This window comes from Frieseomelitta varia, unplaced genomic scaffold (assembly GCF_011392965.1).
Source record: "Frieseomelitta varia isolate USP_RPSP 00005682 unplaced genomic scaffold, Fvar_1.2 scaffold_411, whole genome shotgun sequence".
Classification (NCBI taxonomy): domain Eukaryota; kingdom Metazoa; phylum Arthropoda; class Insecta; order Hymenoptera; family Apidae; genus Frieseomelitta; species Frieseomelitta varia.
The window spans coordinates 122,130-138,094 of NW_025110159.1; the positions used below are offsets into that span (position 1 = coordinate 122,130).

General features: G+C 38.7%; 3 protein-coding genes across 8 annotated transcripts in view; 2 read left to right on the forward strand and 1 right to left on the reverse strand.

Annotated features, from left to right (window-relative positions):
• The window catches only part of LOC122531674 (ecdysone-induced protein 74EF-like), a 70,426-nt gene extending 66,532 nt beyond the window's left edge, over positions 1–3,894 (forward strand). For all 3 annotated transcript variants that reach the window (XM_043659779.1, XM_043659777.1, XM_043659778.1), the window contains one exon: positions 339–3,894. In XM_043659779.1, the coding sequence (XP_043515714.1) occupies positions 339–889 (551 nt within the window). In that variant the 3' untranslated portion in view covers positions 890–3,894. The remainder of the gene's footprint in view (positions 1–338) is intronic.
• A 326-nt stretch (positions 3,895–4,220) lies between these two features.
• On the forward strand, positions 4,221–12,661 carry LOC122531664 (spectrin alpha chain). Of its 4 annotated transcripts, none has more exons than XM_043659756.1 (8): positions 4,221–4,338; positions 4,524–4,688; positions 4,762–4,993; positions 5,065–8,681; positions 8,765–8,809; positions 9,162–12,123; positions 12,232–12,398; positions 12,475–12,661. In XM_043659756.1, exons 2-8 carry the CDS (start codon positions 4,539–4,541, stop codon positions 12,601–12,603), a joined length of 7,302 nt encoding a protein of 2,433 aa, XP_043515691.1. In that variant the 5' UTR covers positions 4,221–4,338; positions 4,524–4,538; the 3' UTR covers positions 12,604–12,661. The 4 variants fall into 4 exon arrangements, with proteins under 4 accessions (XP_043515691.1, XP_043515690.1, XP_043515693.1 ...); XM_043659755.1 differs by having other exon boundaries at positions 4,247–4,338; positions 4,501–4,688; XM_043659757.1 differs by having other exon boundaries at positions 4,252–4,338; positions 4,498–4,688.
• A 136-nt stretch (positions 12,662–12,797) lies between these two features.
• On the reverse strand, positions 12,798–15,162 carry LOC122531670 (WD repeat-containing protein 46). Its single transcript, XM_043659773.1, has 6 exons — positions 14,864–15,162; positions 14,092–14,780; positions 13,691–14,007; positions 13,290–13,614; positions 13,102–13,215; positions 12,798–13,037 (listed from the first exon to the last, which is right to left on the reverse strand). Exons 1-6 carry the CDS (start codon positions 14,874–14,876, stop codon positions 12,912–12,914), a joined length of 1,584 nt encoding a protein of 527 aa, XP_043515708.1. The 5' UTR covers positions 14,877–15,162; the 3' UTR covers positions 12,798–12,911.
• Positions 15,163–15,965: the final 803 nt, after the last annotated feature.

Consider the following 15,965-nt stretch of genomic DNA (forward strand, 5'->3'; position numbering starts at 1 on the left):
TTCATTCGTTATTTCGTTATTTCGTCATTTCGTCATTTAAATTCTATTATGTAAACTTCATTAAATTATTAGTAATTGTATATTTTGTGATATTGGTATTTTTATATAAACAACAAAAATCAATTACGGAGTTATTTATTTATTTATAGCATTGTGATACAAATATAAATTATCACAATCGCTATATAGTATGGTATAGTGGCGTCATCTGACGGAGATTACATAAACCTAAATCGACGATCACATTTTCGCACGTCTAAATATTCTCCATTTAGTTTAATCAGTTGTATTGAAATTATTGTTTGCGTTAAAAGAATTTTCCTTTCTTTTGTTTACAGTGTCCGAGAGTTACAGCAGTTATGTGAATTCGATGTACGCCAGCGGGGCCCAATTTGCTACCCCTTGTACTCCTAGCCCACCACGGGGACCCGGTGGAGTTCCAACGAGCGTGATTCAAGCAGCAACCAGTTCAGTCTCCGATGACCTGTACCTGCTGGAATTAGGCTTTCCCCCACGGTCGAAAAAGAACAAGCTGAAAAAGCCACGCCAAGGGGATGGTGCCGCGGTGAAGAGGAAATCTCGCGAGGGTTCAACAACGTACCTATGGGAGTTCTTGTTAAAGTTGCTGCAGGATCGGGAGTACTGCCCTCGATACATCAAATGGACGAATCGTGAACGAGGTGTCTTCAAACTGGTGGACAGCAAGGCGGTCTCACGTTTATGGGGTTTGCACAAGAATAAACCGGACATGAATTACGAAACGATGGGCAGAGCTCTACGTTATTACTATCAGCGTGGTATACTGGCGAAAGTCGACGGGCAAAGGCTGGTCTATCAGTTTGTCGACGTACCGAAGGATATTATAGAAATTGACTGTACCGGCGCGTGAGACAAGACTCGTTCTTTGAGGGAACAACAGCACGAGAGGCGAGCTGTACTGGAGAAGAGTGATTTGTGTATTCGTGCGGCGATCTTTCGCGAGAACAGATATTTTTCATTGTCATCGCCGTCGTTCTCGTCGAGCAGCTCTTCCTGCCACAGTGTGCCCGTTTGGTACACCCCTCAGACGACTTAAAGTGTAAAGCATGCCCTCTCTCTGACTTCGTTTGTTCCTTGTATTATAAATTCATATATACTGTAGGCGTATGTATAGTAAAACGCGAATAGCACGTGTGCGCATGCGCACCAATGCTGCGCGCGAGAGGATGAATGTTTGTTTCTATTGACGCGATAGCTGCCACGATATACGTATACAATTATATCGTAATTTCGTCCTTTTTTGGTCTTTCTTTTTTGTTTTTTTAATTTTTTTTTTCTTGTTACTCCTTGACGACAAACGATCGTAGTAATCGTACTAAGCTTTACAACGTTTATATATATATATATATATATACACGTTGAGCTCGTTCAAATTTGTACAAAATTTAATTCTTAAAGATGCTACGGCACAAGTGTTATTAAATGTATTTTAACTGAGAGTAAACAAAGAAAAGAAAAAAAATAACATGAATCTATTACTTAACGTATAGCCGGGATGTAGGCAAACGATTGTACATTCAAGAACGCGATAAATTATTTATTGTATATTAGACGATTATATATGTTACCTAGAACGAAAACAAAAAGAAGAAAAAGAAATTGTTATATAACGTGTCGACGAAGAGGAACCATAAGAAAGCAAAGGGGAAGTAAAATTTATGAAGTGTATGCACGCGAACGTGGGAAGTTTAATGAAAAAGAAAAAAAAAAAACGAAACGAAATGAGGGCTGTGAAGAGATTCAGAAAGGAGGAAAATATGATAGTGCGGAAATGATTAAGATGTTTAAAATGTTTTACGGAGCGAGCTCAGGGAGAGGTACACGTATATACAGACACACATCTCTACATTACACGTCCACACAAACACACGCATACACACAAAACATACACGCACACTCTGTTCACACACTATATTTTTTTAAATATAAGCGAAAAAAAAGGGCGACTCTTCTATTTGAGCTGAGGGTTCAACAATGTAAGGTGCTGGCTATACACACGAGGTCCAAGAATGTTATTTAGCAAGCTAGTTACTAATTCTTTAAAAAAAATTATTGAAACAGACATATATCTCTGTATATATAAAAATATACCTTTAGTATATATATTATTGAATATTATATATATATTATATGAATATATATTGTATGTTATGTAGTAAATGGAGCGAGTTAATGTGTCTATGAGATTTTTCTGTCACGTCTGCGTAGAGGGAAGTTTAAGTAACCGTCTATCTGTACGATGCCTCTATTCGTGTCTTTATATATTTATAAATATATGAAGAAAAGAAAAGAAGGAAAAAGAAACAAACATATAGAAGCATTATTGTTTTTCCTTTGTGTTGTATGTTTTTTTTACAAGATTTCGATACTGGGATCAAACGCTAAGGAATCAATTTTGCGCGGTCAGCGATTTGATTGCATGACCCGCAAAGAAAAAAAAAAACGCACATCCGCGTGTTTCTCATGCTCAGCCAGAATCAGAGACATCGTACTTTTCTAAACGTTTAGAATGTAATAGCCTTCCTGATGTACGGGGCAGAGTGTTTGGAATATGATAAGTTAGAAAGAAAATTAATTTATTGAGCAGCAGCCCGCCCCTGAATACGGACGTGACATGCGAGTGCAAGCGTATCCTATAGAAATAAGTTTTGTACATAAAGATTCGTTGAGAGCATACTTAGAAAGAACATTACGCTGGTTAAATCTTCGTAAACATGGACAAATGAAAAGAAACAGATAGAAAAAGAGAAATAAGAGAGTCGGAGAGAACAGAAAAGATAAGAGCGGGATACACCATCGAAGTGTAGCTCCTCGGGAAGTTGTTCTTTCACCTCTAAACATTTCAAAGAAGAACAATAAATAAACATCACCTCTAAACATTTCGAAGAAGAACAGTAAATAATAGAAGAAGAAAAAAACGATGAAGTGCTGCCAATAATGCCTGTAAACAGTCCCTTGCATTTTTTTTTGTCACGTAAAAGAAGAAAATGATGAAAGAAAGAATGATTATAAAACTGATTATAAAAAGGATTAATACACGCGGTTTATTAAAATCAAGAAGAAATGTCTTGGGACGCCAGACATACCAGATGATACAAAGCGAATTGCCTTCTTGTAATTAACAAAAACGTGTTGCCTTCTAACAAAAAAAAACATATTAAAAAAAAGTTCTAGCAATTTGTATTTGTAATACCATTGACTTTGTCCGGGTACTTAAAGAAAGAAAACTTTTAACGCTGTATATCATACTCCCTTTGTCAGCATAGAATTTTGTAATTTTTGTCAAGAGAAATATAATAATGATAATGATAATGATAATAGTAATAATGGGAAAAAGAAAAAAAAAATTGAGAAACGTTTTTGGTACACGAAGACTTTTTTCATATCGCACTTTGCATACACGTATCAGATGAAAAATATACTTAAAAAATACAATAAAAAAAAAGATAAGCCGGATATAATGAGAGAGAGAATGAGTGAATGAGAGAGTGAGAGAGAGTGAGAGAGAGAAAGAGAGAAAGAGAAAGAAATTAAATACATCAGAGTACAATGGATAAAAAAGCAAGTACCTATAAATAGTACCACTTCTATACATAACATCCACTTATAAACAATGAATGGACACTGCAACAAAAAAAAAATCCTATTTTTAGGTAAATTAAATTTACATATACATAACGATTGACTACGCTACAAGATATTTTAACAAATAAGACTTTACTGTAATAGGGATAAATCTATAATTATTTGTAAAATAATACGAAGACACGATGGATTGACGTAAGAAACTCTAATGTAACGTTCTGTGATTCGTTGTTTGTAGGTGAAATTTAATAAAAGATTACTGTATCATAATTTGATTATTTTTTAAACCCTTTTTCCCGAACGACGAGAAAAATTTATCACTACGCGTCGCTAGATGTAAAATTAAATTTAATTTTCGTATACAGCCATAGACTAAATAACAAGAAAAAGTAAGTCAAAATTCTTTTTTCTTCTATCAAAATAGAAACAAGATAAGATAAAATTTCAAAATTATCAAAGTAATGTTTGGAAATTGCTCGTTAGATTGATTAGGCTACAATGACGTAATAGCTATATATAAAAATAATTGATAAGCACACGCATCTAAAGAAGAGCTTCCATTGGCCAGGCTCATCATCGGTCGGCCAATCAGCGATGTTATTTCAGAGGAAACTGTTTCGCTGATTTATTACACACACAGGTAATCTCAGTTGGTGTTGAACCTCAAGGAACGTCGCTGTCAGTGTCGGATTGCATTCGAGAGAATTGTACGAAGTACGTATTGTTTTTACATTGTTTCTAGATTGTTTCTCAACAATCAGTCAGATTTGTAATTGTAAATAGACGTCGAAAACCAGGCGCTTTACTAAGGCTTTAATTATTGATTTCGTTACACCAATCAACCTCACCACACCCCGTGGCCATTTTGGATAGTAGAGAGTTATCCTGTTGTCGGACAGTAAGCATTGTTCGAGATGGATCAAATCACACCGAAGGAAGTGAAAATCCTGGAAAATCCCGAGGACATTCAAGAAAGGAGAGAACAAGTTCTCAGTCGATATGCGAATTTCAAGGCGGAAGCTAGGAACAAAAGGGATAAGCTCGAGGACTCCCGTCGCTTTCAAGTATGTTCTTCATGTTTTTTTTTTTTGTTTCTCGACTCTTATCACATTGTTAACGACGCTCGTTCCTTCGTAGTATTTTAAGCGAGACGCGGACGAACTGGAAGGATGGATTTTCGAGAAGTTGCAAGCTGCTTCGGATGAGAGCTACAAAGATCCTACCAACCTCCAGGCAAAGATACAGAAACATCAAGCCTTCGAAGCAGAAGTTGCAGCCCACTCGAACGCAATAGTATCATTAGACAACACCGGGTCAGAGATGATAGCACAGCATCATTTTGCAAGCGACGTCATTCGCAAGAGACTAGGTGGGTCGTCAAATATCGAATTTATTTAATCAACTCGCAACTTGAAATTAATAATTAAGTACATTTTGTAGTGGATCTTCATCAGCTGTGGGAGTTGTTACTCTCTAGATTGGCGGACAAGGGTCTTAAATTGCAACAAGCCTTGGTACTCGTACAGTTTATTCGACATTGCGATGAAGTAATGTTCTGGATTCACGACAAGGAAGCGTTTGTAACGACGGACGAATTTGGACATGACTTGGAACACGTTGAGGTACTCCAAAGGAAATTTGACGAATTCCAGAAGGATATGGCCAGCCAGGAGTACAGGGTAACAGAAGTAAACGAACTGGCAGACAAACTTCTTCTGGATGGACATCCTGAACGTGATACCATCCTGCGTAGAAAGGAGGAACTCAACGAGTCCTGGCAAAGATTGAAGCAGCTTGCCGTTCTGAGGCAGGAGAAACTTTTCGGCGCACATGAAATTCAAAGATTCAATCGGGACGCCGATGAGACAATGGCCTGGATTGCTGAAAAGGACGTTGTTCTGTCTTCGGACGATTTCGGACGTGACCTTGCCAGCGTACAAACTTTGCAGAGAAAGCACGAGGGTATAGAGCGTGATTTGGCAGCCTTGGAGGATAAAGTTTATACACTAGGAGCCGAGGCGGATCGTCTCGCAGCAATTCATCAAGCAGACCATTCCAAACAAATTCAAGCGAAACGCGCCGAGATATTGCAGTCGTGGGAGAGCCTAACGGCAAAAGCGAAGGAACGTCGTTTGAAGCTTGACGAATCGTACTACTTGCACAGATTCTTGGCTGATTACAGAGATCTGGTCTCTTGGATGAACGACATGCGCGCGATTATATCGGCTGATGAATTAGCCAAAGACGTGGCTGGTGCAGAAGCTCTTGTTGAGAGACATCAGGAGCACAAGGGAGAAATCGACGCTAGGGCAGACAGTTTCGACGCGACCACCCTGGCTGGCAATAAACTATTGGAAAAGAAACATTATGCTGCAGAGGAAGTAACCAGAAAATTGAATTCTCTCGCCGAGGATAAACAGTCTCTTTTGAGTCTTTGGGAAAAGCGAAAGATCTTGTACGAACAATGCATGGACTTGCAGCTATTTTATCGAGACACGGAACAAGCGGACGCGTGGATGGCTAAACAGGAAGCATTTTTAGCAAACGAAGACCTAGGTGACTCGTTGGACAGTGTGGAAGCTCTTATTAAAAAACACGAAGATTTCGACAAATCATTGGCAGCTCAGGAGGAGAAGATCAAAATATTAGACGACTTTGCCGGCAAATTGATAGAAGGGGAACATTACGCGGCGGACGACGTGGCGCAGAGACGTCAGCTTCTGCTGGAGAGACGTGCCGTTCTTCTTGAGAAGTCGGCTCAAAGAAGACGCCGTTTAGAAGACGCTTACAAATTACAGCAATTTGAACGCGACTGCGACGAAACGAAAGGCTGGGTCAACGAGAAACTCAAATTTGCCACCGACGACAGCTATCTGGATCCTACTAATTTAAACGGAAAGGTACAGAAACATCAGAATTTCGAACAGGAGCTGAACGCCAACAGAACCCGCATGGAAGAGATGGTAGCTACCGGTCAAGAATTAATCGAGAGTGATCACTACGCCAGTGATAGAATTCGCACTCGTACCGACGAAATCATGTCTCTGTGGGAAAGTCTCACTCACGCTAGCGAGAAAAAAGGTGCCAAACTGCAGGAAGCCTCTCAGCAGCAGCAATTCAATCGTACCGTCGAGGATATCGAGTTGTGGCTGTCGGAAGTAGAGGGACAATTGATGTCCGAAGATTACGGCAAAGATCTAACCAGCGTACAAAATCTTCAAAAGAAACACGCCCTTCTGGAAGCCGATGTCGCGTCCCACTCTGACAGAATCGAGAGTATCGCCCAAGCTGCGGATCAGTTTGTGAAATCGGGGCATTTCGATGCAGACAATATCAAAGCTAAGCAGGAACAATTGCAGTCTCGATACGGTGCTCTTCAACAGCCTATGAGCATTCGCAAGCAGCGACTTCTCGACTCGCTGCAGGTACAACAGCTGTTCAGAGACATAGAGGACGAAGAAGCTTGGATCCGCGAGAAAGAACCAGTTGCAGCATCCACCAACCGTGGTCGTGATCTTATCGGCGTGCAGAACCTGCAGAAAAAGCATCAAGCTGTTTTAGCTGAAATAAATAACCACGAGCCACGTGTGGCTGCTGTCTGTCAAGCAGGTGCGTCAATGTTGCAAGAAAGCCACTTCGCTGCGGAGGAAATCAGCCAACGTTTGGCCGCGTTGGACGAGCATTGGGGACAGTTGAAAGAGAAGGCCAGACAACGTAAGAATGATCTGGATGACTCTCTCCAGGCGCATCAGTACTTTGCCGATGCCAACGAAGCCGAGTCCTGGATGAAGGAGAAACGACCCATAGTCATGAACGCCGACTACGGAAAGGACGAGGACAGTTCCGAGGCCCTCTTGAAGAAACACGAGGCGTTGGTTAGCGACCTAGAGGCGTTTGCAAGCACCATAGCAGCTCTTAGAGAACAAGCTGCTTCTTGCCGTCAGCAAGAAACTCCAACTGTTGACATCACTGGGAAAGAGTGCGTGGTGGCTCTCTACGATTACACAGAGAAATCACCAAGGGAAGTTTCCATGAAAAAGGGCGATACTTTGACTCTGTTAAACTCTAACAACAAGGACTGGTGGAAAGTCGAAGTGAATGATCGTCAAGGTTTTGTTCCAGCCGCTTACGTAAAGAGGGTTGAACCCGAAGCAGGATTAAGCGCATCTCAGCAGAATCTCGCTAGAGAACAGAGTTCTATAGCTGCCAGGCAAGCTCAGATAGAAGCTCAATACGACGATCTCTTGAGACTGGCGCGCGAGAGGCAGAACAAGCTTAATGAAACGGCCAAGGCTTACGTGCTTGTCCGAGAGGCCGCGGAATTGGCCACTTGGATCAAGGACAAGGAGAACCACGCTCAGGTTCAGGACGTTGGCGAGGATTTAGAACAAGTGGAGGTGATGCAGAAGAAATTTGACGACTTCCAGGCAGACTTAAAAGCCAACGAAGTTCGTCTAGCTGAAATGAACGAGATTGCTGTCCAGCTGATGAGTCTAGGGCAGACGGAAGCAGCTTTAAAGATTCAGACGCAGATACAGGATCTGAATGAGAAATGGACCAGCTTGCAGACTCTCACTGCAGAACGTGCCAATCAACTCGGTTCCGCCCACGAGGTTCAACGATTCCATCGTGACGTCGACGAGACCAAGGACTGGATTCGAGAGAAGGATGCTGCGTTGAATAACGACGATCTTGGAAAGGATTTGCGTAGCGTTCAGGCCTTGCAACGCAAACACGAAGGCTTAGAGCGAGACTTGGCTGCCTTGGGAGATAAGATCAAACAGTTAGATGAAACAGCAAATCGCCTGATGCAGTCGCATCCTGAAACTGCTGAACAGACTTACGCCAAGCAGAAAGAAATTAACGAGGAGTGGACTCAGTTGACAGCAAAAGCTAATAGCAGGAAAGAGAAGCTGTTGGATTCCTACGACCTGCAACGTTTCCTTAGTGACTACAGAGATCTAATGGCTTGGATAAATTCAATGATGGGTCTAGTCGCTTCCGAGGAATTAGCCTCAGATGTGACTGGCGCAGAAGCTCTTTTGGAACGACATCAGGTGAGTTGATCAATTAAAAAACTGTCGATGCTGAAATGATCCAGTGATCACACGGTCGTTCACGAGTCATTCATGAATTATAGAATCACAGGGCAGAGATAGACGCACGATACGGCATACTTCCACAGGTATTGAAGAATTTAAAAGAGCATGGAACAAAACTAGGCATCTTTGCCTCTGAACACGTTCTTTATAATTAGTCATCTTTGGTATATTTTTTCTGTTGTTGCTAAATCTCTTTTTGATGAAGAAAGAAAAAGAACAGAGTTTAGTAATGAAGACACCGCCTTATTAACATCTATGGAGTACTATCAGCGCTTCTTACAGTGATCTAACGCGATCGCTTCCTTTCCTGCTTATCATAATTCTCTCATTGTCGAATGGATTGAAATACGTGCAGAATATGCGTGTGAATTTATAACGACATTCTTAAACCAATTTATGTGAATCCATGTGACTGTAATTTCGTTTGTATTGTAGGAACATCGCATGGAAATCGACGCTAGAGCAGGTACTTTCCAGGCGTTTGAGCTTTTTGGCCAGCAGCTTTTACAGTCCAGTCACTATGCCAGTGTCGAGATTCAAGAGAAACTTGAATCTATGGCTGAAGCACGCCAAGAATTGGAAAAAGCTTGGATACAACGACGTATGCAGTTGGATCAAAACCTGGAGCTACAGTTGTTCTGCAGAGATTGCGAGCAAGCTGAAAATTGGATGAGTGCCCGAGAAGCTTTCCTGAGCAGCGCTGACACTGTTGACAGTAGTGATAACGTAGAGGCCCTTATAAAGAAACACGAGGACTTTGACAAAGCTATCAATGCTCACGAAGAGAAGATTGCTACTTTGCAGACTTTGGCTGATCAATTGATCGCTGCTGAACATTATGCTGCAAAACCAATTGATGAGAGGCGTTGTCAGGTTCTAGATCGCTGGAAGCATTTGAAAGATGCTCTTATAGAGAAACGTTCTAAGTTAGGAGAGTCTCAGACTCTACAACAATTCTCCCGCGACGCTGATGAAATGGAAAATTGGATTGCCGAGAAACTGCAGTTGGCTACCGAGGAGAATTACAAGGATCCAGCCAATATTCAATCAAAACATCAAAAACACCAAGCGTTTGAGGCTGAATTGGCAGCGAACGCGGACAGAATTCAATCTGTGTTAGCCATGGGAGGTAATTTGATCGAGAAACACCAATGTGCCGGTTCTGAGGATGCTGTTCAGAAGAGGCTTGCCTCGATTGCCGATCAATGGGATTACCTTACCCAGAAGACTACAGAGAAGTCAATGAAGCTGAAAGAAGCTAACAAACAACGTACGTATATCGCCGCTGTTAAAGACTTAGATTTTTGGCTTGGCGAAGTAGAGAGCTTACTTACGTCTGAAGATGCTGGCAAAGATTTAGCTTCCGTGCAAAATCTGATGAAGAAACACCAGTTAGTCGAGGCCGACATTCAGGCGCATGAAGAAAGGATTAAAGATATGAACGCACAGGCAGATTCTCTGATTGAAAGCGGACAGTTTGACGCAGCTGGTATCCAAGAGAAACGACAAAGTATAAACGAGCGTTACGAGAGGATCCGCAACCTTGCTGCCCATAGGCAAGCTAGACTAAACGAAGCAAACACTTTACATCAGTTCTTCAGAGACATTGCTGACGAAGAGTCTTGGATCAAAGAGAAGAAATTGTTGGTTGGATCGGATGACTACGGTCGTGATCTTACTGGTGTACAAAATTTGAAGAAGAAACACAAGAGACTGGAGGCAGAATTAGGTAGCCACGAGCCTGCTATACAAGCTGTTCAAGAAGCTGGAGAGAAGTTGATGGACGTTTCTAATTTAGGAGTGCCCGAAATTGAGCAACGTTTGAAGCTTCTCAACCAAGCATGGGCTGAATTGAAACAATTAGCGGCCAATAGAGGGCAGAAACTGGACGAGTCTCTGACCTATCAACAATTTTTGGCTAAAGTTGAAGAAGAAGAGGCTTGGATCACAGAGAAACAGCAATTGTTATCAGTCGAAGATTACGGTGACACAATGGCTGCGGTTCAGGGCTTATTGAAGAAACACGACGCCTTTGAAACTGACTTTGCGGCTCATGGCGAACGTTGCAAAGACATATGCGAAGCCGGAGAAGCTTTGATCAAGGCTGGAAATCACCGTGCAGACGCTATAGGACAAAGATGTACCCAGCTTCGTAACAAATTGGAACAACTTGGAGCGCTTGCTGCCAGACGAAAAACACGACTTAACGATAATTCGGCTTATTTGCAATTTATGTGGAAAGCAGACGTAGTCGAATCCTGGATCGCTGACAAGGAAACTCACGTACGTTCGGAAGAGTTTGGACGAGACTTGTCTACCGTTCAGACGCTGTTGACTAAACAGGAAACCTTTGACGCTGGGTTGCATGCCTTTGAGCACGAAGGAATTCAGAATATTACTTCTTTAAAGGAAATGCTAGTTGATTCTGGTCATGATCAAACACCTAGCATTCAGAAACGTCATGCGGATGTTATTGCTCGTTGGCAGAAACTGCTGGCTGATTCTGACGCGAGAAAGCAACGTTTACTGAGAATGCAAGATCAATTCAGGCAAATTGAAGAACTGTATCTGACATTTGCCAAGAAAGCATCCGCTTTCAACTCGTGGTTTGAGAACGCAGAGGAGGATTTGACCGATCCTGTGCGATGCAACAGTATCGAAGAAATTCGGGCTCTCAGGGAAGCACACGCGCAATTCCAAGCGAGTTTATCTTCGGCAGAGGCAGACTTTGAAGCTTTGGCAGCTCTTGACAGGCAGATCAAAAGTTTCAACGTTGGTCCCAATCCATACACGTGGTTCACGATGGAAGCATTGGAAGACACCTGGCGTAATTTACAGAAAATAATTAAAGAACGCGATGTGGAGCTTGCGAAAGAAGCTCAACGACAAGAAGAAAACGATAAGTTGCGTAAGGAGTTTGCTAAACACGCTAACGCGTTCCATCAATGGCTAGCGGAGACAAGAACATCCATGATGGAAGGATCGGGATCGCTGGAACAACAGTTAGAAGCGACAAAGAGAAAAACTCAAGAGGTCCGTGCTCGTCGTCAAGATCTGAAAAAGATCGAAGATCTTGGAGCAATTTTGGAAGAACATTTGATCTTGGACAATCGTTACACGGAACACAGTACCGTAGGGTTGGCGCAACAGTGGGATCAATTAGATCAATTGGGAATGCGCATGCAACACAATTTAGAACAGCAAATACAAGCGCGTAACCAGTCCGGCGTTTCTGAGGATGCGTTGAAGGAGTTCTCAATGATGTTCAAACACTTTGACAAAGACAAGAGCGGTCGTCTGAATCACCAGGAATTCAAGTCTTGTTTGAGAGCTCTTGGTTACGATTTACCAATGGTAGAAGAGGGCCAACCTGATCCGGAATTCGAGAATATTTTAGGTATGTTTGTTATATCACTAAATACATTAGATATCATTTATATAATACACATTTCCGTTTATATATTGAAACAGTGCAATATATTTTTGATTTTTTTTTTTTTTTTAGATATCGTTGATCCGAATAGGGATGGTTACGTATCGTTGCAAGAATACATGGCATTTATGATTAGCAAAGAAACCGAAAATGTCCAGAGCTCTGAAGAAATAGAAAATGCTTTCCGTGCTATTACAGCTGCAGATCGGCCATACGTTACGAAAGAAGAATTATATGCTGTAAGTATAGAATTTTCAAACACAATTAATTATACAATTACTACATATAATAAAATAATAATAATAATATCTTTAGAATCTTACCAAAGAGATGGCTGATTATTGTGTTGCTCGTATGAAACCTTACGTCGATCCGAAAACAGAACGACCAATCACAGGAGCATTGGATTATATCGAATTCACTCGCACTCTTTTCCAGAATTAATTGTAGTTACATAAATTATTCCTTTTTTATTATGAGTTATTAAATTATAGAATATGTTGCAATTAAATTGTTGGATGCTTACTTATTTTATTAAACACCTTCAATACCATATATATGTAATTATTTATTATTTACACTACTTTGTATTAACATATATGCTATTAACGAAGAATCATGAAAAATAAATTATACTCTTTATGTATAACAATCTATATTTACAATACCATCAGTTACGTATACAATGAATGTTACAGTTAAATATATAGTAAAGTTTAAATAAGAAAAGATATAAAATCGAACATCGTATTTTATCTAGTTGCTTTTTTATTAGATTTTGGTAAAAATCTATTTAATATCCCGTAATTCTTTTGAGGTTCTGTTTTTCTTGTATCTGACCGACTTGTATCTGTTTGACGAAGCATATCAATAGTTTCCTAAAAAAAAAAAAAAAATAACTTCTAGTATTGCGATATACGTGTATTAAAAAAAATCACTCACCTTTCGACTTAGTTCCTTCAAAATCTTCTTAGTCTTAATGACTTTAGCTGTTCCTCCTTTTCCTTTAGCTTTCGTTCTGCGAGGTTTGAAGTCAATGTTCTTTGGTTTGACATACTATAAAAATACATAAATAACAATTTAAACAATTACTATGAAATTAAAATGACTTAACTCTATTAATTACTTACCAAAATATCCTTTGTAGCTTCTATTTTATTTTTAAAAGTAGGTGTATCTACTTCTGCTATAGCAACTGGATCCAAACATATTAGTTCCGATTGAATCTTATCTAATAAAGCTTTTACTTCAGCTTCACGTCTCTGAGACTTTGTTTGGAATGGATTACTTTCAAGACCATCAAAGTTAGGTTCTCCGCTTCCAGGTATTAAAAGAGAAGATACTTCTCTTGTAGAACCAATACCTAAAATATCTTCATATGGACAAAACTGCATGCTTGTTACAGTCCAATCAGCTCTATGACGCATGTAAGGTTTCATTTCATCGGTTGATGACCTGATAATAAAATTATAAACATACATAAATCTTTCTTATTATTATATAGATATAAATTGTAGTATAATATTTATACCGATAAACTTCCACAACATTTCCCATTGCCATTGCTAATTGGCCAGTTTGACTGTAAGACAGATGTTGAACAGGAGCGCGTACATAATAACTATGCATGGGACCTGCTAATTGTCTGATGTCCCATATTTTCACGGATCTATCTAGACAACTAGTTGCCATATAAGTTCCATAAGGATGAACTGCACAGGCAGCTACTGTTTGAGTATGGCACAACATTTTTGCCAAAGGATCCTTACTGTTTGGAGACCACATGGAAACCACTCCTTTTGTATCGCCTACACACAGCACAGCATTACTAGGATTTTGTGTCATTACCTATATAACAACCATTTACAATAATAATAATAATAATATCACGCAATATCTCTACACAGAAATATTAGATATACTTAAACTTACTGCAATTTTTCCTAATTTAGAGTAGAAGGAATTTACAAATTTGCCTATGGAAACATCCAACCATGCCAAATAACCTTCTTTAGATCCACTGGCAAGCAAGAAATGATAAGGTAAAAATTCTAACTTAGTAACTTTATACATTGGTTTTAAACAGTGGAGTTCAATTCCTTGATTGTCATATATAAAGACCCAGTCTTTTTGCGCTACAGCAAACATTGTTTCTATATGAAGCCATGACACATCATGGATCGATTCCATTACATTTATTTCACAGGCTAATTTTTTTGTGACCCAGTCTAAAGCTGCCACATGTCCTTTTCTTCCACCTAATACTAAGTGCCTACCATTTCTTGTATAATTTATGTAATATGGTCCAAATTCCAGATTTAATGTAAAGCGTTTAGCTGCAGCAGTTATGTCTACATTGTCTACAATTTGTTTTTGTTTATATTGTATTGTTACTTCTCCACAATCAGCCTCCAAACAACCGTAATCTCCTGTCAAAAGTAACTCAGTGCGGGCAGTATCTTTCACTGTCTTATTAAAGACAACTTCTTTCTTTTTTAATTTCTGTCTTATCACCTCATTTTTTATCCTAGTTGAGTTTTCCTTTAAATCAATTCCCTCACCCTTATTATATTTTGCTAACTTTTTTTTACTAATTCGCACTCGCTTACGAGGTCTGTAATCTGTAAATATTATTATCAAACAACTAGCTTTTAAACATAAATAAGCGAAATAAAATTAAATATGTGAAATTCGATTTAAATACCTGTAGTTTTCATTTTGTTCTCGATTACTAAATAATAACGATAATATTTTATGTATGTAAATCAAAATTCACTTTGTCGAAATTCTAACCAAATCACATGTGATCCAACAAAAATATCATAGTTACTTTCCAGAATTGAAAAGAAAAATAATACCGGAACTACAGATAGGCAGCGACATGAATTTATTTGTATATGTGATATTTGCGGCCAATAGCGTGCTTATATATAAAAATGTATTGAATTTAACTAAAACAATGAACCACAGCTCCCTTCATTCATCTTCTTTCCGTGTTATATCGGAAACAAAGTTTCTAAAACAAACATTGTTTTCTAAGCAAAATTTGCTGTTCTCAAAAATTGATTTTAAATTTTAGAAATTTAGATTAATTGCAATTATTGCAATAAAAATAGGAAATATTAAAAAATAAAAAAGAAATTTAAATTTTTGTAATCTTTATTATTTCTCATAGTAGCCAGTATTTAAAATTATACCATTGACTAAAGAGAGAATAAATCTGACATACATTGCTTTTCCGTATCTTGTGTTTTACTCTCTTACTATTTTCACATGTGATATTAACGATTCGGTATAATAAATAGTAAATAAATAACGATTTGAATCAAAATTAAATTTTCTTATGAAATTACAGATGTGATAGAACAATATATCTTGCAAATAAAAGACGAGAATATATAATTACTCTGCTAAACTCTAATTCTTAAAATTTTTTCAAAATTTTATTGAATTAAAAATTTTTCTTGCAATCAATCTTATTATCAGAAACATAGACATTATCATTTTAAAATAGAGTCAAAGTCAACTATTTTGTATATCAATTATAAATATTAAAAAATAGTTTTGCCATGAAATTACAGTGAAGCGTCATCATTTATAATTAACTATATTTAGTGAAAAATTATTTAATCTCTAAATGCCAGTAGATGGCAGTAATACATTATTTTATAGAAAAGAAAATTTCAGAAGAAACATTAAAAATTGTTAATTAAAAACACATATTAATTATAGTATTTTCTAATGTTAAATTTTGTTACATTGTTCAGTTATGTTTTCAACATAAATTCAATTTGAATATTTTTAAG

Coding starts and splice junctions, on each gene's coding strand:
- LOC122531664 (XM_043659756.1), top strand. CDS start 4,539: ATGGATCAAATCACACCGAAGGAAGTGAAAATCCTGGAAAATCCCGAG. Junction 8,682..8,764: donor CTCTTTTGGAACGACATCAG/GTGAGTTGATCA, acceptor CATGAATTATAG/AATCACAGGGCAGAGATAGA. Junction 12,124..12,231: donor GGAATTCGAGAATATTTTAG/GTATGTTTGTTA, acceptor TTTTTTTTTTAG/ATATCGTTGATCCGAATAGG.
- LOC122531670 (XM_043659773.1), bottom strand. Junction 14,008..14,091: donor CTAAATTAGGAAAAATTGCA/GTAAGTTTAAGT, acceptor GTTGTTATATAG/GTAATGACACAAAATCCTAG. Junction 13,216..13,289: donor AAGCTACAAAGGATATTTTG/GTAAGTAATTAA, acceptor GTATTTTTATAG/TATGTCAAACCAAAGAACAT.